Source organism: Bubalus bubalis, chromosome 1, assembly GCF_019923935.1.
Source record: "Bubalus bubalis isolate 160015118507 breed Murrah chromosome 1, NDDB_SH_1, whole genome shotgun sequence".
Lineage (NCBI taxonomy): Eukaryota > Metazoa > Chordata > Mammalia > Artiodactyla > Bovidae > Bubalus > Bubalus bubalis.
In genome coordinates this window covers 196,869,300-196,894,087 of record NC_059157.1, presented here as the reverse complement: position 1 = coordinate 196,894,087, position 24,788 = coordinate 196,869,300, and the positions used below count along the sequence as shown (strand labels likewise).

Below are 24,788 nucleotides of genomic sequence, written 5' to 3'. Positions count from 1 at the left end.
TAGACTGTCTGAGCCAGTTGTAACAGAGTATCTAAAGACTGATTTGGTCCATACGCCCATTTTAATAGCTTACGGCGGATATCTGGAGCCGACTGAGTGAGAAATCTGTCCTTTAAGATCACTTTTCCCTCTTCACTTTTGGGATCAATCTCAGTGAATCTGCGAAGGCCTTCTCTCAGTCTATCTAGGAATTTACCAGGAGCTTCCTTCTCCTCCTGTTCTATGTCTGCCAATTTGCCATAGTTTAAAGGCTTAGAACGCGCCTAAGTCCTTCAAGAATACATCTAACAAAATGACTCTGATCCCATCTTCCTTTAGCTGTGTTGTAGTCCCAGTCTGGCCCTATAGTAATGATTATGAGAAGTAGGATTAGAGCACCAATGACAGCATAACTAGGGATATTAGACAGAATATTTTTGCCAGAAATAAAGTTAGAGAAGGTGTGAAAAAAGTCATTAGCTGCTCCAGCGGTGGTAAAATCCAGTCGAGAGTGTTGAGGATCTGGGGGATATGCCCAATGCTTAGCTGGAATAGGAGAGGCGCTTACCTGGCAGGAAAGCAAGGCAAGCATGGCAATAAACATTTTCTCAGGAGAAGCTGGAGATCCCTGCGAGGAAGTCATTCCTCGTGCCTGGTGACAGAGTGTTTTTATTTGTCCCCAAGTGGGTATGGGGGCATTCCAGGTCGCCTGAGTTAGGCGGCCTGGGATGTTTCTGCAGCGCAGGGAATCAGGGGGAGTAGTGTCCCATACGTGAAGCTGAGACATCTGTTCGGCAGGAGGATCCGTTCCTTGCTCATCCGAGGTCCCTGAAGTCAATTGTCTCGATGTTGGCGGCGTCTCCTGTGCTGGCGGGGGAAGTGGAGGCAGAGGGGGCCCTTCCTCTTGCGGGGTCGCGGCATCCATGGAGTCCGGTATCCGAGGGGCTGAGACATGACGAATCAATCTGTCCGGAACCCAAATTGGAGAATCTGCGTCCTGTGGAAAAACACAAGCATATCCTCGACCGCTGGTTAACAATGGGTCGGGACCTTTCTATTGTCCGGAGAGGAAGTCCTTCTATTTGACTAATGGCTTTGCATTCAATTGCTCCAGGCACCAATGGCGAAGCATTGCAGTAGTTCCGGCCGAATCGGCATTTAAAATATTTATTACAAAAAGAGCATGTTGCAAGATTTGATGGGGAGAGCTATACTTAAACTCCCATTCTTTTAATTTTTGAATTTGAAGCTTTAATGTTTGATGTGCTCTTTCCACAATGGCTTGTCCCTGGGGATTATAAGGGATGCCTGTATTGTGTTTAATTTGAAACTGTAAACAAAATTCCTGAAAAGACTTAGAAGTATAAGCAGGGGCATTATCAGTTTTCAAAGCCTTTGGCAGACCTAGATACGAAAAACAAGTAAAGAGATGTTGTATAACATCTTTAACTGCCTCTCCGGTACAAGCAGTTGCAATAATGACATGAGAAAAGGTATCTACAGTTACATGAACAAAGGAAAGTTTTCCAAATGAAGAGATATGAGTTACATCCATTTGCCAGAGTATGTTAGGTTTGAGACCACGAGGGTTAACTCCCATAGGTAGACTATTATAAACAGTGGGGCAGTGTAAGCAAGAGCGCACAATCTCCCTAGCAGTTTCTCTGGGAATTTGGAATTGATATCTTAAAGCAGTAGCATTTGGATGATGAAGTAAGTGAGAGGCTCTGGCTTCCTCAATCACCGTAGTCACTGTATTTCTGGTTAACAAGTCAGCCAAGTCATTAAAGGCATTTAAGGGCCGGGCAATCCGGAATGAGCCGGAATGTTTCCAATGAAAAATATTTTATTTCTTTTCCAAATTTGTTGCTGTAAATTACTTAACAAATGAAATATGGTAGTTTTATTTTCAGGCAAAACCGCAGTTTCAATGTGTGGAAACAACCTGACAATATACTGAGAATCAGAATAAAGGTTAAATTCCTCATCTGCAAACATAGCAAAAGCCTCTATGACTGCTGTTATTTCAGCTGTTTGAGCTGAAGTTTCCCGTATTTCTAAAACCTTTTGGTGATTTTTAGTGACTATGGAGGCTTTACCGTTTGCTGACCCGTCAGTAAAAACTATCTGAGCATTTGGAATAGGAGATTGTTTACATCTGACAGGAAAAATAACTGGATGTCTGGATATAAAATTCAGCAAAACATGCGAAGGTAAATGATGCAGAATTTGACCACAATAATTTCCTACGGCAATCTGCCAGTCCTCATCAAACATTAGAAGAGCATCAAGTTGTTCTTTATTATATGGAATTACAATTTCTGCTGGTTCTTTACCGAACAATTCAATGCTCCGTTTTCTCCCTTTTAATATCAACATAACTATCAGTCCTGGATAAGAAGCCTCTATTTTTTTTAGCTTGGGCGGGGAGATGGACCCATTCTAGGGGGCCGTTTTGCCATAAAACTCCCGTAGGCGCAGTTGGAGTAGCTAAGCAAAGGAATTGCCAGTTTGTCTGTAAATTAACTCTTTTTACATAGCTATCAGATAGGGCTGCTTCTACTTTGTCTAAAGCTTCCTGAGCTTCAGCAGTTAATTGTCTTTTAGAAGTTGGGTCAGGATCCCCACGTAAAATATTAAAAAGAGGCTTTAATTCAGCAGTGGTTAATTTTAAATAAGGTCTGATCCAATTAATATCTCCTAAAAGTTTTTGATAATCATTTAAAGTAACAAGGTGATCTTTTCTCATTTTTAATGGGGCACGAGTTACAGTTTCTGAACTGATAACCCGTCCTAAGTAGGTTATGGGCAGATTGACTTGAATTTTCTCTGGGGCAATTTTTAAGCCTCTGTCCGTTAATGCCTGGGTCAAAACCTGGAGGACAGTTTGTAAATGAGCCCTATCAGGGTGGGCAAATAAGATGTCATCCATATAATGGATCATATAGACGTGTTCATATTTACTTCTAACATCTTCTAAAGCAGCACTAACAAACTTTTGACATAGGGTGGGGCTATTTTTCATTCCTTGAGGCAAAACCTTCCATTGAAACCATAGATAAGGCTGTTTAAGATTTTCTGACGGAAGACTAAAGGCAAATCGCTTTTTATCCTCCGTATTTAAGGGAATGGTGAAAAAGCAATCTTGTAAATCAATTACAATTACATTGTATCCCTCTGGAATGGCTCCTGGGGAAGGGAGCCCAGGTTGTAGGGCCCCCATGTCCTCCATGGTGGCATTAATAGCTCTTAAATCTTGTAAAAGTCTCCAGTTACCAGACTTTTTCTTAATAACAAAAATAGGAGTATTCCAGGGGCTATTGGAGGGCTTGATATGTCCCAATTCTAGTTGTTCAAAAATTAATGTTTTAGCTGCCAGAAGTTTTTCTTTAGTCAGAGGCCATTATTCTACCCACACCGGGTCCTGAGATTTCCACGTAATGGGGTTGGCAGCAAAAACAATGGCCTCCATCAAAAATTTGGATGCCCCAATCCAGTACGGAATTTTCGAGGAGCCGGGCAAATTGGCTCAATTATTCCTGTCTGCTGTTTACCTAATCCTTTTGAAGGGTTATAGCCCATTTGTAACATTTGAGCAGTTACTTTATCATCAGGGCTAAAAAGTAACATGCCCATTTGAGACAGCACATCCCTTCCCCACAGCGAGAAGGGCAGCGAAGGAATCACATGTGGTTGGAATGTTCCACGGGTATCCTCAAATTGCCAGTCTAAAATTTTTGCACTTTGGGCTACTGCAGGGGCTCTCCCGATGCCCACTAAGTTATTTGCAGTAGTATGTGTGGGCCAGGAATTGGGCCAGTCTTTCCCAGAAATACAGGAAACGTCTGCTCCTGTGTCTAATAGCCCTTCAATAGACTTGCCACTGACAAGAATAGATTTCATGGGACGATTTTTAGTAATTTCTGTTACCCAAAAAGCCATGTCACTAGACCCAAATCCCTTGTCACGTCTTTCATTTTGGGTGGCTGTTTGCCCAATTGCAGTATGATAAGGCAAAAGTAAAAGTTGGGCTATTCTCTGTCCCTGATGTATTTGGAAAGTTTTAGTCTGGGGTGAAATCATTATTTGAATTTCTCCTGTATAATCTGAATCAATTACTCCAGGAATAACTGTAAGACCTTGCATAGCTAGGGAACCTCTGCCTAGTATAATTCCTACCAGGCCAGTTGGTAATGGCCCTTTAATTCCTGTAGGAATTTTTACAGTGGGGCTATCTGGAGTTAATATTGTTGAGGTGGTGGAACTGAGGTCCAGTCCTGCACTGCCTGGGGTTGCTCTAAGGAGCTCTGCGACGGGACGAAGGGAATGAATGGGCTCAGTGAGGCTGCCCCAATCGTTGTCAGGGCCTGGGGCTGGCCCCTCAACCCGTTTCCCGACTGCTGGTCGGGGCCTAAAAAGACTCCATTTCTATGGAATCGTGACCTACAGTCCCTTGCCCAATGATATCCTTTCTGACAGCGAGGGCAAAGAGACCTAGTATTCATGGGGGGTGGGGGGGGCAGGGTCTTGCAGAGCAGACACAGCTGGTTGGGCCGGATTAGGCAGATAAGAACCGGGTGTTCTTTGAGGGCAATAACGAGAAGTGTGTCCCTCCTGGCCACAGGAAAAACAAGTTCTAGGGAATGCATTCCTACCTTGGTTATTGGGATCACCTTGTGATGGCTTATTCTTGTTAGTAAAAAAAGATTGGACTGCCTGCTGATAAGAATTCCCTTTTATTGCTGCAGCTATAGCAACACCCTGTAGCATTGACAGTCCTACATCTGCACACTGTTTCATATAATCAATTAAAGATCCAGTTCTTCTAACAGGACGCAGTATAGCCTGGCAGGTGGAATTAGCATTTTCAAAGGCCAAGTGTTTTGTTAATAATTTAGCTGCCTCAGAATCAGAAATTATTCTCTGGACAGCTTCTGAGAGTCGTGAGACAAAGTCTTCAAATGGCTCTTCTGACTTCTGTTTAATATCAGATAGAGCGGTACCCGATGCCTTACCATCGGGCAATGAATGCCAGGCAGTAAAGGCACAATCAGCCACCTGTTGTATAGCAGTCCTATCTAATTTCATCTGTTCGTCATACGAGGGGTAGTCGGCCTGCCCAAGTAATATAGGTTCAGTGATATGTTTAAGATCTCCATTTTGGTTAGAAAAAGCATATATACAAGCGAGATCATCATATTCAGATTTCCAAAGTATGAAATGTCCTCCGGACAGGCAAGCATTAGCAATTGTTTTCCACTCTCGAGGTGTTAACCATTGGCCTGCTAAATTTTCTACTAGCTGCATGGTATATGGGGCTTTAGGCCCATATGAAATACATGCATTTTTAAGTTCTTTTACTAATTGAAAAGAAACAGGCACCCAGTCGATAGCCTTTTGCTCCCTTTCATCATTGTCAAAAATTAAAGGGAAACAAGCCTGAAGTTGGGGATCAAATTTCTCGCCAGGGGCAGAAAAGGCCTGTCTCCATGGGATCGATACTGGAAATTTTCCACTTCGATAAGGAGGTGGCGGCAATCTTGTGGGGTTAATAGGACCTGTACGGCTTGGTATGGGAGGTGGTAGCAGTGGCATAGGTTCCATATCCTCTGCTCTGTACTCTGGAGCTCTTTGAATTGTTTGGTATCCAGAGGTTACATATGGATTAAATGGGAAGGTCTCTTGGGAATTCCTAGGGGCATATGGCCTGATAGGAGACGTCTCCCTTAAGCTCCTTGGAGCTGATGGCCTGACAGGGGAAGTTTCTCTTAGGCTTTTTGGGGCATCTTTGTTTAAGAGATGCCAATTTTCATCAGAGCGATATTTAGCTGTTATCTCGTCTAAATTCTCTTTTTCTTTCTGGGGAAGCTGATCTTGTTTCTCATCCCTATCTTTAAGTTGCTCCTGAGTAGTCATAGCTGCTAACATCTTTCTTAATTGCCGATAGTCAGGCAGGTCTTCGTTTTTCTCATTTTCCTCAGGTTTAACTACAGTTTCATCCTCATTTTCCTCTTTAAAAGTTACTCTTTTAGATTCAGAGGCAGGTTTAGCTACAGCATTTTCTTCACTATCCCCTTTAAGATGTACTTTTTCTGAATCTGGGGCAGGGTCTAAGACATCTCTAATGATATTCCATAAGGAAAAGGCCTCATTAGGCACCTTTTCTGAGCCATGTTCGGTATGGTAAGTTTTTAGCTGTTTTCCTACGTTCTCCCAGACATCTAAGTTAACAGTGCCTTCATCTGGAAACCAGGGACAGTGCTCTTGTACAAATGAAAAAAATGATTGAATGGTAGATTTTTAAACTTTGATTCCTCTTTTACTTAGTAAGTGTAAAATTACTCCTATAAAGAGCTGTCTTTCATTTGATTACGTGTTACCCATGTCAGAAAATTAAGTATAATAGAAGATAAAGCTTTTAGCTTTCAAAAGATCAGGCTTTTCTTTGGCCTTTTAACTTCAGAAACCGTTTTTTCTCTCTAACTCTAACTCTTTAACACTTTCAACACTTCCCACTCCTACTCGCCCTGTCTATCCTACAGGGGGATCCACGGCACCCTGAGTTGGGTCCTAGCCATCCCTAAAATTCAACACTGGGGGAATAGGGTTGGGGACCTACCTTCGAATTGCCTGTCTCGGGCGCCGCCTGCCGGGGTCTAGCCCCGGCTGATTCAGGGAGTTCGAAGCGGCGACGGCGTCGGCGAGGATCAGGATACAATAGCTTCAACTAGATATTAATTAAAGATGTAAAGAGTAATAGAATGAGGGTAGCTCAGTAGGAAAACTCAGTGGAGAAAAGAGGCTGAGTAGCTTGGTTTATGCGGGAGACCAATAAAACTTCAAGACAAGAAGCTTGCACCACTTACGTAGGCCGCAGGCGTCCTTCCGTTCTCCCGAAGGACAGGAGACACTGAGGCCTCCCCAATCGGATCTTAGAAGCCCAGGCAAAATTAGTAAGCTTGGTGGGTTCTGTGCTCTAGATGGAGACTCAGCCAGAGTGAGAGAGCGAGCGACATGGGGAGACCAGTATTTCGAGAAACTGATCCCAATTCTTTATTTTCCATGGTCTACTTTTATACACTGAGATGTTATGCAAAAGTCACGTGGGGTCAGCAGTCCTGACTTTTATCAAAGTCAGGTGCTTCATACAAATGTATACAGAGGTCTTAGGGGTGTTACATCATCTTCTGGCCAGGGGGCCTGCTGACAATTTATGACCCTCTCCTTGTGACAGTGGTCAGTCAACCAGGACACTTATTTCTCCAGGGGTGATTATTCTTAAAACAGACGCCACCCAAATAAAGTTACATTCCTATAGGGTGAGGGTATAGTGGGTTTTAGTAAAGGAAAGAATTTACTTAGCCTAAGGTCTAATGTGATTAATATCAAAGGTTAATATTTATTTCTTCTATATATTCATTAATGTGTATAAGGGCAGGGGATGTGGAGACTTAGCAACAAACATTGGCTCAACAAATGAAAAACCTTTCACCAATACAATTTCTAATCAGCCCATTATACTTATACTAATGGTTTTCTAACTTTTCTAAGGAACCTGTTTTTAGAAGGTTTAAAGCATCTCATGCCTCTCACGGTTGGGAGGCTGTGAGCAATCACATGTGACCGGACAAGCCTGTCAGGCAGGCTAGAGAACATTCAGAGGAGTTTGTAGGTTAAAACACTCTTGTCATGCCCAAGAGTTTTTATTAACTGGAGCTCTAAGTTAACTCCTTCTCCGAAAGAGGTGGTGGGGGACATCCCCCCGTAAAGTTAGAGGTGTAGGTGAGAGCACAAAGTAGTAAAGTAGGCAGGCTCTGGTTATGGGGGTAGATGCTCGAGGATTTCCAGGGGTACTCCTGAGGCTCGATCCCGCCTTTGTGTATGTCGAGCCTCCTTCCTCATGACCTTTGCCACGGGCCGAGTGCTTCACTCTGGCCCCCAGCACTTCCCTGTCTTCCACTGTCTCCCAGAATTTGCTCAAGTTCATGGCCATTGAAAGTGAAGAGGAACTAAAGAGCCTTTTGATGAAAGTGAAAGAGGAGAGTGAAAAAGTTGGCTTAAAGCTCAACATTCAGAAAACTTCAACACTTAGAAAGTGAAGAGGAACTAAAGAGACTCTGGATGAAAGTGAAAGAGGAGAGTGAAAAAGTTGGCTTAAAGCTCAACATTCAGAAAACTTCAACACTTAGAAAGTGAAGAGGAACTAAAGAGACTCTGGATGAAAGTGAAAGAGGAGAGTGAAAAAGTTGACTTAAAGCTCAACATTCAGAAAACTAAGATCATGACATCCGGTCCCATCATTGCATGGCAAATAGATGGGGAAACAGTGGAAACAGTGGCTGATTTTATTTTGGGGGGCTCCAAAATGACTGCAGATGGTTATTGCAGTCATGAAATGAAAAGACGCTTGCTCCTTGGAAGGAAAGTTATGACTAACCTAGACAGCATATTAAAAAGCAGAGACATTACTTTGCCAACAAACGTCTGTCTAGTCAAACCTATGGTTTTTCCAGTAGTCATGTATGGATGTGAGTGTTGGACTATAAAGAAAGCTGAATGCCGAAGAATTGATGCTTTTGAACTGTGGTGTTAGAGAAGACTCTTGAGAGTCCCCTGGACTGCAAGGAGATCCAACCAGTCCATCCTATAGGATATCAGTCCTGGGTGTTCATTGGAAGGACTGATGTTGAAGCTGAAACTCCAATACTTTGGCCACCTGACGTGAAGAGCTAACTCGTTTGAAAAGACCCTGATGCTGGGAAAGATTGAGGGCAGGAGGAGAAGGGGACGACAGAGGATGAGATGGTTAGATGGCATCACCAACTCAAAGGACATGAGTTTGGGTAGGCTCTGGGAGTTGGTGATAGACAGGGAGGCCTGGCGTGCTGCAGTTCATGGGGTCACAAAGAGTCAGACACGACTGAGCAAGTGAACTGAACCGATGTCCATTGACTCACTGATGCCATCCAACCATCTTATCCTCTGCTGACCTCTTCTCCTTTTGTCTTCAATCTTTCCCAGCATCAGGGTCTTTTCCAATGAATTAGCTCTTCATATCAGATGGTCAAAATATTGGAGCTTCAGCTTCAGCATCAGTTCTTCCAATTAACACTGGGGGTTGATTTCCTTTCAGATTGACTGGTTTGGTCTCTTTGCAGTCCAAAGGACTCTCAAGAGTCTTCTCCAGCACCACAATTCAAAAGCATCAATTCTTTGTTGCTCAACCTTCTTTATGGTCTAAGTCTCACATTCATAATGACTGCTCTAAAAACAATAGCTTTGACTGTACAGACCTTTGTCGGCAAAGTGATGTCTTTGCTTTTTAATATGCTGTCTAGGTTGGTCATAACTTTCCTTCCAAGGAGTAAGCGTCTTTTAGTTTCATGGCTGCAGTCACCATCTGCAGTGATTTTGGAGCCCATGAAAAGAAATCAGTCACTGTTTCCATTTTCCCCTTCTATTTGCCATGAAGAGATGGGACCAGATGCCTTGATCTTAGATTTTTTAAATGTTGAGTTTTAAGGCAGCTTTTTCACTCCCCTCATCAGGAGACTCTTTAGTTCCTCTTTGCTTTCTGCTGTAAGAGTGGTATCATTTGCATATCTGATGTTAATATTTCTCCCAGAAATCTTGATTCCAGCTTGTGATTCATCTGGCCCAGCATTTCCCATGATGTGCTCTGTATATAAGTTAAATAATCTACAGCCTTATCAAATTCCTTTCCCAATTTTGAACCAGTCAGTTGTTCCATGTAAGGTTCTAAGTGTTGCTTCTTGACCTGCATATAGGTTTCTCAAGAGATAAGTAAGTGGTCTGGTATTCCCATATCTTGAAGAATTTTCCACAGTTTGTTGTGATCCACACAGTCAAAGGCTTTCTCTTAGTCAATGAAGCAGAAGTCGATATTTTTCTGGAATTCCCTTGCTTTCTGTATGATCCAACAAATGTTGGCAATTTGATCTCTGGTTCCTTTGTCTTTTCTAAACCCAGCTTGTGTATCTGGAAGTTCTCAGTATACATATTGCTGAAGCTTAGCTTAAAGGATTTTTAACATAACCTTACTAGCATGGGGAATGAGTACAATTGTCCAATAATTTGAGCATTCTTTGGCACTGCCCTTCTTTGAGATTGAAATGAAAACTGACCTTTTCCAGTCCAGTGGACACTGCTGTGTTTTCTAAATTTGCTGACATATTGAGTGCAGCACTTTAACAACATCATCCTTTCAGATTTTAAATAAATCAGCTGAGATTCCATCACCTCTACTAGCTTTGTTCATAGTAATGCTTCATAAGGCCCACTTGACTTTACACTCCAGGATGCCTGGCTCTAGGTGAGTGACCATACCACCATGGTTATCCCAGTCATTCAGACCTTTTTGGTATTGTTCTTCTGTGTATTTTTGCCACCTCTTCTAAATCTCTTCTGCCTCTGTTAGGTTTTTGCTGTTTTTGTCCTTTATCGTGCCCATCCTTGCATGAAATGTACCCTTGATATCTCCCAAGTTTCTTGAAAAGATCTCTATTCTATTGTTTTCCTCTATTTCTTTGCACTGTTCATTGAACAAGGCCTTCTTATCTCTCCTTGCTATTCTCTGGAACTCTGCATTCAGTTGGGTATATCTTTCCTTTTCTTCCTTGCTTTTTGCGTCTCTTCTTTTCTCAGGTATTTGTAAAGCCTCCTCAGATAACCACTTTGCCTTCTTGCATTTCTTTTTCTTTGGGATGGTTTTGGTCACCACCTCCTGGACAATGTTAGGAACCTGTTTCCATAGTTCTTAAGGCACTCTGTCTACCAGACCTAGTCACTTTAATCTGTTTATCACCTCCACTGCATAATCATAAGGGATTTAATTTAAGTAATACATGAATGGCCTAGTGGTTTTCCCTACTTTCTTCAATTTAAGCCTGAATTTTGCAATCAGGAGCTCATGAGATGAGCCACAGTCAGCTTCAAGTCTTGTTTTTGCTGGCTGTATAGAGTTTCTCCATCTTTGGCTGCAAAGAATATAATTAATCTGATTTTGGTATTGACCATCTGGTAGTTTCTATGTGCAGAGTCATCTCTTGTGTTGGAAAAAGGTGTGGGAAAGGGATTGTTGGAAAGGGTTTGTTGTTGTTGGAAAATGGTATTTATTATGACCAGAGCATGTTTTTGGTGTGGTTCTCCCCTTCATGTATCACAGCCTTGAAGTGGTGAGGGGGCTTGCATAATTCAGTGAAGCTATGAGTGATGCCATTCAGGGTCACCCCAGATGGATGGGTCATAGTGGAGAATTCTGACAAAATGTGATCTGCTGGGGGAGGGAAATGCAAATCACTCCAGTATTCTTGCTGCGAGAACCCCATGAACAGTACACAAAGATGAAAAGATATGACACTGAAAGAAGAATTCCCCAGGTCAAAAGGTGCCCAACATGCTACTGTGGAAGAGGGGAGGACCATTACTAATAGCTCCAGGAAAAAGGAAGCCGCTGGGCCAAAGAGCAAATGACGCTCAGTTGTGGAGGTGTCTGGTGGTGAAAGTTAAGTCTGATGCTCTAAAGAACAACATTTCATAGGAACCTGGAATGTTTGATCCATGAATCAGGGTAAACTGGACATGGTCAAGTAGGATATGGCAAGAGTGAACATCGGCATCTTAGGAATCAGTGAACTAAAATGCCTTCTTGTGCTGTTGATGGGGTTATTGTGGCAACCAGTGAACTAAAATGAAAGAGTATGGGTGAATTTAATTCAGGTGACCATTGTGTCTGCTACTGTGGGCAAGAATCCCTTAGAATAAATGGAGTAGCACTCATAGTCAACAATAGGGTCCAAAATGCAGTGCTTTGGTTCAGTCTCAAAAAGACAGAATGATTCTGGTTCATTTCCAGAGTAAACCATTCAACATTACAGTAATGCCAGTCTATGCCCCAAGCACTGATGCCAAAGAAGCTGAAGTTGACCAGTTCTTTGAAGATCTACAAAACCTTATATAACTAACACCAAAAAATATGTCCTTTTCATCATAGAGGATTAGAATGCAAAAGTAGAAAGTCAAGAGATACCTGAAGTAACAGGCAAATTTGGCCTTGGAGTACAAAATGAAGCAGGGAAAAGGCTAGCAGAATTTTGCCAAGACACAAGTTGCGCCTTATTATTTTTATTGAGGTATAATTGACTTACAATATTTTATTGGCTTCAGGTGTGTACAACATAGTGATTCAATATTTTTATACATTACAGAATGATCACCACAGTAAGTCTAGTCATGATATGTTTCCGTAAAAGACATTGCATAGTTATTGACTGTCTACCCCACACTCTGCGTTTCATACCTGTGAGTCATTTATTTTGTAATGGGAAGTTTTTACGTCTTAACTTCTCTCACCGACTCCTCTCATCCCCCTACACACGCTCTCTGGCAACCACCTGTTTGTTTTCTGTATCTATGAGTCTATTTCTGTTTTGTTATGTTTGTTCATTTGTTAGATTCCACACATAAGTGAAATCATGTTGTAATTTTGTTTCTCCATCTGATTTAGTTCACTTAGTCTATGAAGTCAGACAGAGTTGGACACGACTGAAGTGACTTAGCAGCAGCAGCAGCAGCATAATACCATCTATTATGGTCCATCCATGTTGTTGTCACATATGGCAAGATTTCATTCTGTTTATGACTAATATTCTATTCTGTGCATGTATATACACATCTCTGTGTGTGTGTGTATCTGTGTGTGTGTGTATCTGTGTGTGTGTGTGTATCTGTGTGTGTGTGTGTATCTGTGTGTGTGTGTGTGTGTATCTGTGTGTGTGTGTGCGCACACGCAATGTGTTAGTCACTCAATCGTGTCTTACTCTTTGTGACACCGTGGACCGTAGCCCACCAGGTTCTTCTGTCCGTGATGATTCCCTGTCAAGAATACTGGAGTGGGTTGCCATTTCCTACTCCAGGGAATCTTCCCAACCCAAGAATTGAATCCGTGTTTCTTGCACCTCCTGCATGGGCAGGTAGACTCTTCACCTCTGTGCCACCTGGGAAGCCTGTATATATATAGTCCCCTCTGTCCATGGATAGATACATAAGTGTGAAAATGAAAGTGTTAGTCACTCAGTCATGTCCAACTCTTTGTGGCCTCATGGACTGTAGCCTGCCTGCCAGGCTCTTCTGTCCGTGGAATTCTCCAGGCAAGAATACTAGAGTGGGTAGCCATTCTCTTTTCCAGGGGATCTTCCTGACGCAGTGATTGAACCTAGGTCTCCTGTATTGCAGGCAGATTCTTTACCGTCTGAACCACCGGGGAAGCGCACGCGCGCGCACACACACACACACACACACACACATCTCTTTTATTCATTCATCTATTGAGGAACACACTTGGGTTGCTTTCATTTCATAGCTGTTGTAAATAATGCTGCCATGAACACAAGTGTGCATATATCTTTTGTATCTATATTTTGTTCTGTTTGGGTAAATACCAAGTTGCTGGATCATCTGGTAGTTCTACTTTTAGTTTTTGAGGAACCGCTGTACTGTTTCCACAGCAGCTGCACCGTTTACATTCTCACCAACAGTGCATGAGGCTCCCCTTTTCTCCACATCTTCACCAGAGCTTGTTCTTTTTTTGTGTGATAACCATTCTGACAGGTATGAAATGATATTTTATTGCGGTTTTGATTTCCCTGGTGATTAGTGATGTTGAGCATCTTTTCACGTGTCTTTTCACACATGGCCGTCTGTATGTCTTTGGAAAAACATTCAAGTCCTCTGCCCACTTTGTAGTCAGGTGGTTTTTTCAATGCTGAGTCGTATGCATTCTTTGCATGCTTGTTGTATATACGGTGTGCAGATATATCCTCCCATTCAGTAGGCTGCCTTTTATCTCTGTAGACAGTTTCCGTCACCTTCAAAAGCTTTTTCGTTCCCTGCCAGCTGCAAGGTGCTTGCATCTCAGTTCTACCCTTTGCTGTTGTTGTTGCTCCACTCTCCTCTTCATTCCTTAGACATATTCTTGTCCCAAGACGTGGAGGGATCACTCTGTGCCCTAAATTTAACATTTAGAAAGGATGTTCAGTGGCACTTGCTAGCTCAAATGTAGCGAATGACCTTGTTTCTGGTGACTTTGGCAAGGAGATAAACCATAAAAACGACCATCACATCCTCAGAGCCTTTCAGAAAATCCTCATTTCTTCACAACCGGGCATAATGCATCCCATTACCTTCCCTACTCTGTGCTTTATCCCGTGTGGAATTGAGTTAGGGGAGTGAGAATATCCTGTAATTTTCCTTCTGATTTATCTGCCTGAGGGCTCCCTTGGATGATCTATGGGGCTTTTTGTCTTCCATCTCTATGTTATTTTATTTTCTAGAATAACTTATTATTCTAAAGCTTCTCAAAAAATGATGGTTGTTCAATTTAAAATAATTGTATAAACTAGAGGAAGCAGGGATCAAATTGCCAATATCCACTGGATCATGGAAAAAGCAAGAGAGTTCCAGAAAAACATCTACTTCTGCTTTATTGACTATGCCAAAGCCTTAGACTCTGGATCACAATAGACTGTGGAAAATTCTGAAAGAGATGGGAATACCAGACCACCTGATCTGCCTCTTGAGAAATTTGTATGCAGGTCAGGAAGCAACAGTTAGAACTGGACATGGAACAACAGACTGGTTCCAAATAGGAAAAGGAGTACGTCAAGGCTGTATATTGTCATTCTGCTTATTTAACTTCTATGCAGAGTACATCATGAGAAACGCTGGACTGGAAGAAACACAAGCTGGAATCAAGATTGCCAGGAGAAATCTCAATAACCTCAGATATGCAGATGACACCACCCTTATGGCAGAAAGCGAAGAGGAACTAAAAAGCCTCCTGATGAAAGTGAAAGTGGAGAGGAAAAGTTGGCTTAAAGCTCAACATTCAGAAAATGAAGATCATGGCATCTGGTCCCATCACTTCATGGCAGATAGATGGGGAAACAGTGGAAACAGTGTCAGACTTTATTTTTTTGAGCTCCAAAATCACTGCAGATGGTGACTGCAGCCATGAAATTAAAAGGCGCTTACTCCTTGGAAGGAAAGTTATGACCAACCTAGATAGCATATTTAAAAGCACAGACATTACTTTGCTAACAAAGGTTCGTCTAGTCAAGGCTATGGTTTTTCCTGTGGTCATGTATGCATGTGAGAGTTGGACTGTGAAAAAGGCTGAGCGACGAACAATTGATGCTTTTGAACTGTGGTGTTGGAGAAGACTCTTGAGAGTGCCTTGGACTGCAAGGAGAACCAACCAGTCCATTCTGAAGGAGATCGGCCCTGGGATTTCTTTGGAAGGAATGATGCTAAAGCTGAAACTCCAGTACTTTGGCCACCTCATGCCAAGAGTTGACTCATTGGAAAAGACTCTGATGCTGGGAGGGGTTGGGGGCAGGAGGAGAAGGGGAGGACAGAGGATGAGATGGCTGGATGGCATCGCTCACTCGATGGACACGAGTCTGGGTGAACTCCGGGAGTTGGTGATGGACAGGGAGGCCTGGCATGCTGCGATTCATGGAGTCACAAAGAGTGGGACACAACTGAGCGACTGAACTGAACTGAACTGATGCCCTAATTTCTCAGTCTGTTTAAACATGCTTGGAAGTTGTGGGGCATGTTGGAAAGATTTCTTAAGCCATCCATTATATCAACCTGAGCTCTAACTAAAGCAATATTGTAACACTTGGGCTATTTGTGCTGAATCCCATTAAGAAATGTCCAATTGTCTTGTGTCCCAAAACATAAGACTTAATATGCACCCTCTTTTAAAGTCTAAAAATGGAGCATTACAGGGAAAATGCAACTTGTGTGCCTCATTTTAAAGTTCATTTTTCTTTATAAAAAATGTAGCATTTGTTCCTTTGAAACAATAGCTTTCAAAATAGCTCATATTTATTGATCCAGATGCTATTCAAAGATCTTCTCATGTATAGATTCATATAATCCTTATAACAACTCAAAGAGATGACTGATATTTTTTCAGATGATGAAACTGAGGCACAGAGAAGAAAATAAGTTTCTCAGAGTCTGGAATCCCCATTCACAATGAGATTTTAATTCAAAAGTCAAAAATAGGAAAATAAGATAGTTGAGATGTTCTCAGCTCCTCCTGTGTATTAATTAGTTTTACCTATACAAGAGAAGGAAATGGGAACCCACTCCAGTCTTCTTGCCTGGAGAATCCCGAGGACAAAGGAGCCTGGTGGGCTACAGTCCATGGGGTCCCAAAGAGTTGGACACGACTGAGCTACTAACATACACACACACACATACAAGAATACTGTGAGAAAGATTTATGAACTGGCTCTATTTCTCTTTCTGTATATTGCTCTTAAAAAAAAAAAAATCCTAAGAATTGGCTATCATGGAGACAAAAGCCATTAGCTGTAGAAGATGAGAATATTAACAGGAAGGCCAAAGGGATTTGGGGGGAGTAATTTAAAAATGGTATAATTTAGAATTCAGAACAGTTGCAGGAGGACATTAATTTTCCTTTTTTTCTGAAGGATGTGCTGGGTTGTCCAGACAGACACTCAGAGGCCATCAGATGACCTGCTGTTGAGGCCTTGTTGGGCTGCTGGTTTTGATTAGATTGTTACCACCCAAGAGGCACCACCAGGATCAGAAGCCAAGGAAAGGAATTGGGCAATGAAGCTTTAAACTCTGGCTTTGCCCCTTGTGTAATCTGGACACGTGATTTGTCACTGGCGCTTCAGTTTGGTCATATGTGAGATGGGGATAAACTCACAGATGTGCTGTGAGAGCTACAAGAGGTAGTGTTTACCGGGACCACTGACACTTTCTGTGTATGCAAAATGCAGGCCATTGTTACTGCTGTCTCCTCAAGGGCATTACTAGTGCGCCTTTGCCTGGTAACCACCTGTGAAATTGGAAAGCTTCCATGTATTTATAGCACCTGTGAAGTTCCAGCCACCATGCTATATGCTTTTCATGCTTTGTCATCATTACTCTTCACTCCTCAAGGTGTGTTCACGGGACCAGCAACCCATCAGTCTCACCTAGGTTTGTGAGAAAAGCCAAATCTTAACCTTTCTCTCTCACCCAGTCCATCAGGCTCCGCATCCCTAATGAGATCCCGACGTGGTTTCCATGAGTGGTAAAGTCTGAGGGGTCTTGGGCTGATCCCCATACTAATCTTGCAAGTTAATTATGATAAAACATTTCCCAGAGGAAGTGAGGGAAAGTCGGAGCTGAACTGACTTGTTCTAAACAACGCAGTCTTGAATCCGCACTCTGGAGGTCTGACTCCCTGGTTCCTCTCTATCACTCAACACCCCCAATCCATGGTCGACCCCCAGCATTTGCTGAGAAGTCCAGGAAGAGCCAGCAGCTTCATGGCGCTCCTGGCGGGACCATGCCTCCTGCCTCGAGCTGGAATGAGACTCCAGATGGTTTCTGACTCTCCCTCCCTGGGGTCCTGTCAGCACTTCCTCAGCCCTTGGTGACTCCTGCTTCTCAGCACTTGCTTCCATCCCCTCTCCTCCCATCTGCCCGAGCCAAGGAGCCTCCTCCAGCTCAGTCCCAGAAAACAGCACTGTCCTGTGGCCTCTGGGAACTCAGCCCAAAAGCAGTCAAGTATTGATTTGAACCCTGTGGGTTTCTTGAGCTCAGGGCCCACAGAGTGTTCTTTAATGCTGGGCGCTGAGGTTTGAAGGTTGTCTGTATCCTTCTATTTAAAAAAAAAGAGAATGTTTATGCAAATCCCTGTGCTTTATCCTTTCCCGCCCCTTCCCCATGCACTCTGTCTTTCAGTTCAGTTCAGTTCAGTTCAGTTCAGTCGCTCAGTCATGTGTGACTCTTTGTGACCCCATGGACTGCAGCACGCCAGGCCTCCCTGTCCATCACCAACTCCTGGAGTTTACTTGTCTTTAGTACCCAGCTAAGGTCCCCTAGAGAAGGAAATGGCAACCCACTCCAGTACTCTCATCTGGAAAATTCCATTGACTGAGGAGGCCTGGCGTGCTACAGTCCATGGGGTCGCAAAGAGTCGGACACGACTGAGCAACTTCACTTCGCTGCACTTCAGTCTCATGAGAGCACAACTGGACACTCAGAGAGGAAGCTGGTTGACGGAGTCATGAGAGGCGCTGATTGAAGCTGCAGCGCATCCGAGCTGTCAGCACGTCACGTGGCTTGTCTTTCAGGTGCCCTGTTGGTGAGGTTTCCTTCTCTGGTGCTGATGGGTATCTGCAGTGGGGATCATGGAGCTGGGCTCCTCTTTTCATGCTGCAGTTCCCTCCCACACGATCTCTCTGCTTGAGCCTTCTTCAGAATCATCTTGTCTACCTTATCAGTGACTGTGCTGGCAAGCCCAAAGTCAAAGTAATGAGATGTTAATGAACAACAGCTAGATGCTGATAAGTCTAAAGTGGATCAGTATTCCCCATAGACCTCTGCTGCGTCTTTGTGTACTTGTTCCCACAATTTGATCTTTGTAAGAACAGTAAAAAATTTTAAGCGTTATCGTCAAAGTATTCTTCCTCAGAGTTTAAAAAAAAAAAAGTTAAACATTTTGTAGTGATTCCAATTCAGTTGAATTTGGTTGTTCTCCAGCTGGCAGAACAGCAGATGGAAGAGTTGAGCTGCTCTGAGAAGAAAGTTAACACCGTGTTTCGAACAAGGCAGATTCCGAGGACGCTTATGAAGGACCAGGCTGTGTTGAGACAGGAAGAAACCTCAGCAGCATTGACTCCTACCCCAAATTCTGTTGTTGAGGAAATAGGCCAAAGGCTTGTCCGAGGCCGCCCAGCCAATCCTTGCAAACCAAGGACTGGGACCTGAGCTCCTGACACCCGGTTCCATTGGTGCTGCCTAGAACTTTTCCTGTGAACCTTTCCTTTATATTAATACAAACTTGAGGGTATGCTTGAGTTTATTTGAAGTCTTTCATACTGCCTCTAAAAGTCTCATCAACTTTGCATTTTATAAGACACTTCAACCACATTTCCCATGATTTAAGCATAATATTCACCAGGTTAGCCTTTCCCCACAACTCCTGGAGGAAAGTCCATGTTCCCAGTGCTACCCCAGTCTTCTCATATCTCCTGGAACACTGCTGTGGATCCTGGTTTCAGAAGCCTTCCAGATGGCCTCATGTGATTTCCAGTAAAGCTGTTAATGTGCCACATCCATGCCGACACTGTTGTCTCTAATGCTTGGTGATTTACTACGTCGACTTTAGTGTGGCCGATACTCAGATCTGATGACCATGTGGAATGGATCTGAATGTTGGGTGTTGGCAACTCTGCACTCACTGCTCGTCTCAGCTTCCCTCTATCTGGCTGGGTGTTGCAGGGTTTCAAATGTGCTGTCCGTTGGAATGTGTCTTCTCCCTGGGGGTGGAGGGTGTTGAGAAGAATCATGAATAGCCACTGCTTATCTCTGGGCATCTGTGCCTGCTGTTCCTTCACACCATAATGCTTCTTTGCCAGTTAAGGGTCCTACTGATTCTCCCAAAAGTGCCAGATGTCATTATCTTCATCAGGTTCCCTTTATTCATCCGCTTTGAAATGCATCTCCGGTTCCTGTGTTACTAAAATGTGTTATGGGGCGTCTTTCTTTCTTGAACATTGTTTGTCGGTCCTTCCACTCTTTGAAGGTGTGGCTCTGTCATTTCTGTGCCTCCAAGTGGTTTGTTATGTCTTTTCCTAGCAGCCCTTTCATCAGTCTTGGTTGACTCGGAATGTCTAAGTCAGGAAAAAGCCTCATTTTAGAGAAGGCAATGGCACCCCACTCCAGTACTCTTGCCTGGAAAATCCCATGGATGGAGGAGCCTGGTGGGCTGAAGTCCATGGGGTCACTAAGAGTCAGACATGACTGAGTGACTTCGCTTTCACTTTTTCACTTTCATGCATTGGAGAAGGAAATGGCAACCCACTCCAGTGTTCTTGCCTGGAGAATCTCAGGGACAGGGGAGCCTGGTGGGCTGACGTCTATGGGGTCACACAGAGTCAGACACGACTGAAGTGACTTAGCAGCAGTAGACGGCTTTTAGCATGGGAGACTTAGGAATGTTCTCATGTTTGTTTTGTGTTATATTAGCATAAACAAAAGTTCCACTCTCAATATTTCTTTCCCCACAAGTGTTTTTCCTTCAGGGAAACTCAGTGTGAAGGATCATGCTGGGGATACACGGCAGTCCTAACAGAAAGAGTGAATGCTCTGTAAGGAGTGTGCGTTCCAGAATGTTCTTTTCCAAAGTAAACCCTACCTGTCTCGCTCCCTGAGGACAGGCATGACATCTTTGTTTGCTGAGCACCTTGCCACCAGAGTAAGGGCCAGGTCTGCCTGGTCCCAGCCAAAGGGATGCAAGGCACAGGACTGACTCCCAGGGAGTAGTACTGTCCTACATGCTTTAAAAAAGTGATTTATTTTATATATTTATTTGGCTGTGCTAGGCCTTAGTTGCAGCGTGAGGTCTTCTCTTCTGGAGCACAGGCTCAGTAGCTGTGGTACACGGGCCTAGCTGCTCCACATGGGCATGTGGGATCTTTCCTAACCAGGGGTTGAACCTGTGTCCCCTGCCCTGGAAGGCTAATTCTCAACCAGGGAAGTCCCTGTCCTACACGCTTTGACAGGGTGGAAAACCACATGGCCGTGACTAAGCTTGGATATCCAGCTCTTTGCAAACCACACCTCAATTCCTGAGAGAAATAATATGAAAATGTTCCTAATCATTACAAGGGGGAAACCCTGCAAAGAGCCTGCATTAGCCAGAGCGTGCCTGCCCCAGTCTCAGGGGCTCAACACGAGAAAGTGTTATTTCTCCATCTGTCACCAGTGACGTGGGTTCCTTGGGAGTGTGGGTGAAAGGAAGGGTACTTTGCTGCATTCAGGACCCAGGCTCCTTCTATCAGTGACTCCATCATGTCCTAGGGCCTCAAGGCCTTTTCTGAATCCTCCACAGCTGGCTGGCAAAGGAGGAGGTGAAGCTCGTGCATACCCTGGAAGTGGCATTCACTGCTTCCACCTCCATGCTGTTGGCTAGACCTTGGTCATATGGTCCAAGTGACTGCAGGGAAGGATGGAAATGTAGTCTGGTTTTCAGAAGAAGAGAGAATAAGTTTGTTGGTTATCTAGCCAGTTATCACATGGACCTTGCTGGATTCATTACTGTTAATATAATTTGTCTTTTAAACCTGATATCAGTTATTAAATTAATCATTATAGGAAAGGGTCTGTGAAGGAAATAAATGGGTTTTCCATCCCTACAAAACCTTCCCTGATTCCCCCTCCCTCTTATCAGCTCTGGCCTCTCTGATGATCTCTGCCTCCTTCCATCCTTGTGGCTTATGACCTAGATCTGTGACCATGTCCTTGAAGGGTCTGCATGTTCTTGATTAATAACTCCCACCACACTGCATCACACACCATGGACAATCCCCAGAGATTTACAGAATTTACAAATGACTGAAGCCTTAACTCCCTTACCCTCACTCCAATAGACCTGACGTTAGTTGAGTTTTATACATGTGGCCACACCTCATATACCCACACCGATGGTATAGTCCAGCCTCCAGCTGAGGACTAGAGAACTAAGTGACTGTAAATAGCTGGACTATAAATGCCAAATTATATAGACATAGAGAGTTACACATGTTCTTTAAAAATATCATATTCATGTTTTTCTCATCTGAATTGGAAGGTGCATGAAAAATGTGGCCTGAGATTTAGCACCGCTAATGATGATTTGTGTATGTGTTGGCACTAGATGAATGGAAGCAACAGATTTCATCTGTATGCCTGGGAGACAGAGAGCCAGCAGCATGTGGAACGCATGGCCCGCTGCACCCTCTGCTATGGTAAGCCTGGATGGCGCTGCTGGTCGGATCGATGTCTTCAGAGCAGGGTGAATTAGCTGGTGGCCACAGGCCAGCTCTGCTCTGCAGATGTGTATCAGTTTTTCTTGGGAAGTCAGAACAGGCTGGAGAGTCTCAGACACGGCATTCCTTTGTGGCCACAGTCAGCCAGAGATGCGCAGTGCCTGCCCCCTTTGGAGAGCAAGTATCAGCTAGTGCCTCACCATCCGGTCCCTCCCCCTCCCTGGCTTCTCATCCTGGCCCCTCCGCCTCCTTACCTGTCCTGCCAAGGCTTCTGGATATGCCTGGGTTCGTGTCCCTTCCTCATTTGACCATTAGTGTGACGGGCGGACCACTGAGCTCAGGTCAAGAGCATTGAGTTCTTGGCCTGGAACTGCCATTGGCCACCAGCAGGGTCTCAGAAAGACCCCAGCTTCCCACACCTCACACCAGCCTGGGCACAGAAGAAGCAGTGTTGCTGAAACCCACGCACATCCACATGTGAAGAGCTGTCCTGCACATCACCTTCCCCTGGGGCCAGCCCGAGTCTTGGACAGAAAAGCAAAAGGGAATTCTGCAGCTCCCTCTCCTGGATCCACCCTAAGTCCTAAAGCTGCCGTGAGAGGTGTGGCTCTGAAAACCTGGTCAGATATAGAAACTGCTGTTCGTAGGGCATGTTACAGCTGATGAACTTCTTTCCCGTTCATTATTTTGTTTGACGCTGTGGTCCCTCTGGGCCTCTACCCACTCCTGCACAAGTGAAAACCCAGCTGGGGTTTATGGAACCTGAGCTTTGACTACACAGGCGTTGTTCTGAGCACTTAGGTATATTAACTCACTTTAAAGTTAAAAACTGCACAAACAGCTTCATAAGAGAGGTTTATTATTATGAGTATCATTATCTCCATCAGTGGAGAAGGAAATGGCAACCCACTCTACTACTTTTGCCTGGAAAATTCCATGGATGGAGGAGTCTGGTAGGCTACAGTCCATGGGGTTGCAGAGTTGGACACGACTGAGCAACTTCACTCTCACTTTCACATTCTATCTCCATCAGACAGATGAGGAATCTGAGTAATCTGCCCCGGGGTCACACACCCAGTAAGAGGCCGGCTTGACTGTACCAAGTAGAGGGGCTCTGAACCTAGGGATTAGGAAGCCATGTGGCCTAGTGGTTAGAAACATTAACTGTGGAATCAGATATACTCTCAACTCTTCTTCTGAAAAACAGGCATGTTTATTTACAGCGCCCATCTTCTGGCTGAAGTCATCCCCAGGCAGACAGCCTTCAACAGTGGCTCTCCCTACTGAGTGCCTGGAAGCGTGTGTGCCTGGAAAGGAAAGGGACACATGGTAACCCCTCTTCTCCTCCACAGATCAGTGCCTCCCGGCCCCGGAGTGCGGGCAGGGCAGGCCCGGGCCTCTGCAAGTGGATGCAGACATCGCCTTCGTGGTGGACGGCTCCCGTGGCGTGGGCGCCGACCTCTACCGTGTAGCCTTGACCCTGGTGGACGCCGTGCTCGACGAGCTGGAGGTGTCTAGGCAGCCGAGCACGTCTCCCCATGGAGCCCGCGTGGCCCTGGTGACACACACGACCCCCAGCTTCTGGCCTGGAGAGGGGAGGTCCCCCGTGCTCGAGGGCTTCCACCTGACTGCGTATGGCCACCGGGCACAGATGCAGAGGAGCATCCGCGAGGCTGCAGGCCACCCCCTGCGGGGAGCGCCGGCCCTGGGCCATGCCCTGGAGTGGACGCTGGAGAAGGTGCTCCTGGCCGCCCCGCTGCTCCAGAGGGCACAGGTCCTCTTTGCCATCGTGGCCAGTGAGACCAGCAGCTGGGACCGGGAGAAATTAAGGACTCTGTCCCTGGAGGCCAAGTGCAAGGGCATCACTCTGTTTGTGCTGGCCTTGGGCCCGGGCGTGGGGACCCGTGAGCTGGCAGAGCTGGTCCACCTGGCCAGCTCTCCCTCAGAGCAGCACCTGCTACGCCTAGAAGGGGTCTCAGAGGCAGAGGTGGCTTATGCCCTGAGCTTCACGCGGGCCTTCCTGAACCTCTTAAAAAGTGAGCGGACAGGGATGCCTGGCGGGGTGGGAAGAGGCAAGCACAGAGCCTGGCATATGGGTGGGTGGGTGCCCATGGCACCATCACCCTTGCTGGGCTGTAGGCTGCCCCGTGGTCTCCACCTCTAGGGGAGACCCCAGAGTGCACCCCACTTCCTGAAAACCCTAAGCTATGTTGCCCTGACACGCTGCCAAGCTTAGTGTTGGCTTCTTGTCTGGTGGCTGGGAGGCCTCAGGTTTCCACCGAATCTTTTGATTTTGTCATTTACCAGAATGAGGATAAAAATCTCTTCTCTATTTGTGAAGCCTGTGTTCAAATATGTGCGTGGAAGCAACATTGCTGTATGTGCATAAAGAATAGTTACTGTTATTGCTGTGTCCAGTGATTTAGAGTCCACTGCTAAAGAACAGTGCTTCTCAGATTTTAACATGCACATGCTTTTCCTGGGAATCTAGTTACACTTTGGATTTTGATTCAGTGCGTCTGAGCTGGGGCCCGAGAGTCTGCATTTTTAAAAAAGATTTCATTGAAGTATAGTCAGTTTATAATGTGTATTTCTCTGTGCAGCAAAAGTGGACAGTCCACATTTTAAATAAGCTCCTGGTTGACGCTGCTGGTGCAGGGACCGTACTTTGAGTAGCAAGAGTTTTCAGGGACTTGCTAGGAAATGAGGGAGACAGGACAGAAGTCTGGAGCCTCCCATCTCAGGTTGGAGCACCGGTGAAAAGTGCTGTGACCATGCATCTTGGCCAGAATTCTTCCCTGTATCCTGTCCTACTTCTTCACTTCCAGTCAGAACAAGTTGAATGAGATTTATGGGTAACTGGCACCAAATCTGTATCCTAGCATGATGATGGAGATGGTTAGGACTGGAGGGTGGGTATTATCCTGGTCACATTTGCAGGAGTTT

At 44.7% G+C, this 24,788-nt stretch overlaps 1 protein-coding gene and 1 long non-coding RNA gene across 2 annotated transcripts in view; one reads left to right on the top strand and one right to left on the bottom strand.

The window, feature by feature from the left end:
- Window positions 1-24,788, top strand: part of LOC102391810 (collagen alpha-4(VI) chain) — a 152,227-nt gene that overhangs the window by 111,353 nt on the left and 16,086 nt on the right. Inside the window, 2 exon segments of the mRNA XM_045166790.1 lie at window positions 21,731-21,821; window positions 23,195-23,878. Coding sequence (XP_045022725.1) covers window positions 21,731-21,821; window positions 23,195-23,878 — 775 coding nt within the window.
- LOC123466195 overlaps window positions 22,937-24,788 on the bottom strand; it is a 52,949-nt gene continuing 51,097 nt past the window's right edge. The window contains exon 3 of the long non-coding RNA XR_006641445.1: window positions 22,937-23,149. This is a non-coding gene — a long non-coding RNA (uncharacterized LOC123466195). The remainder of the gene's footprint in view (window positions 23,150-24,788) is intronic.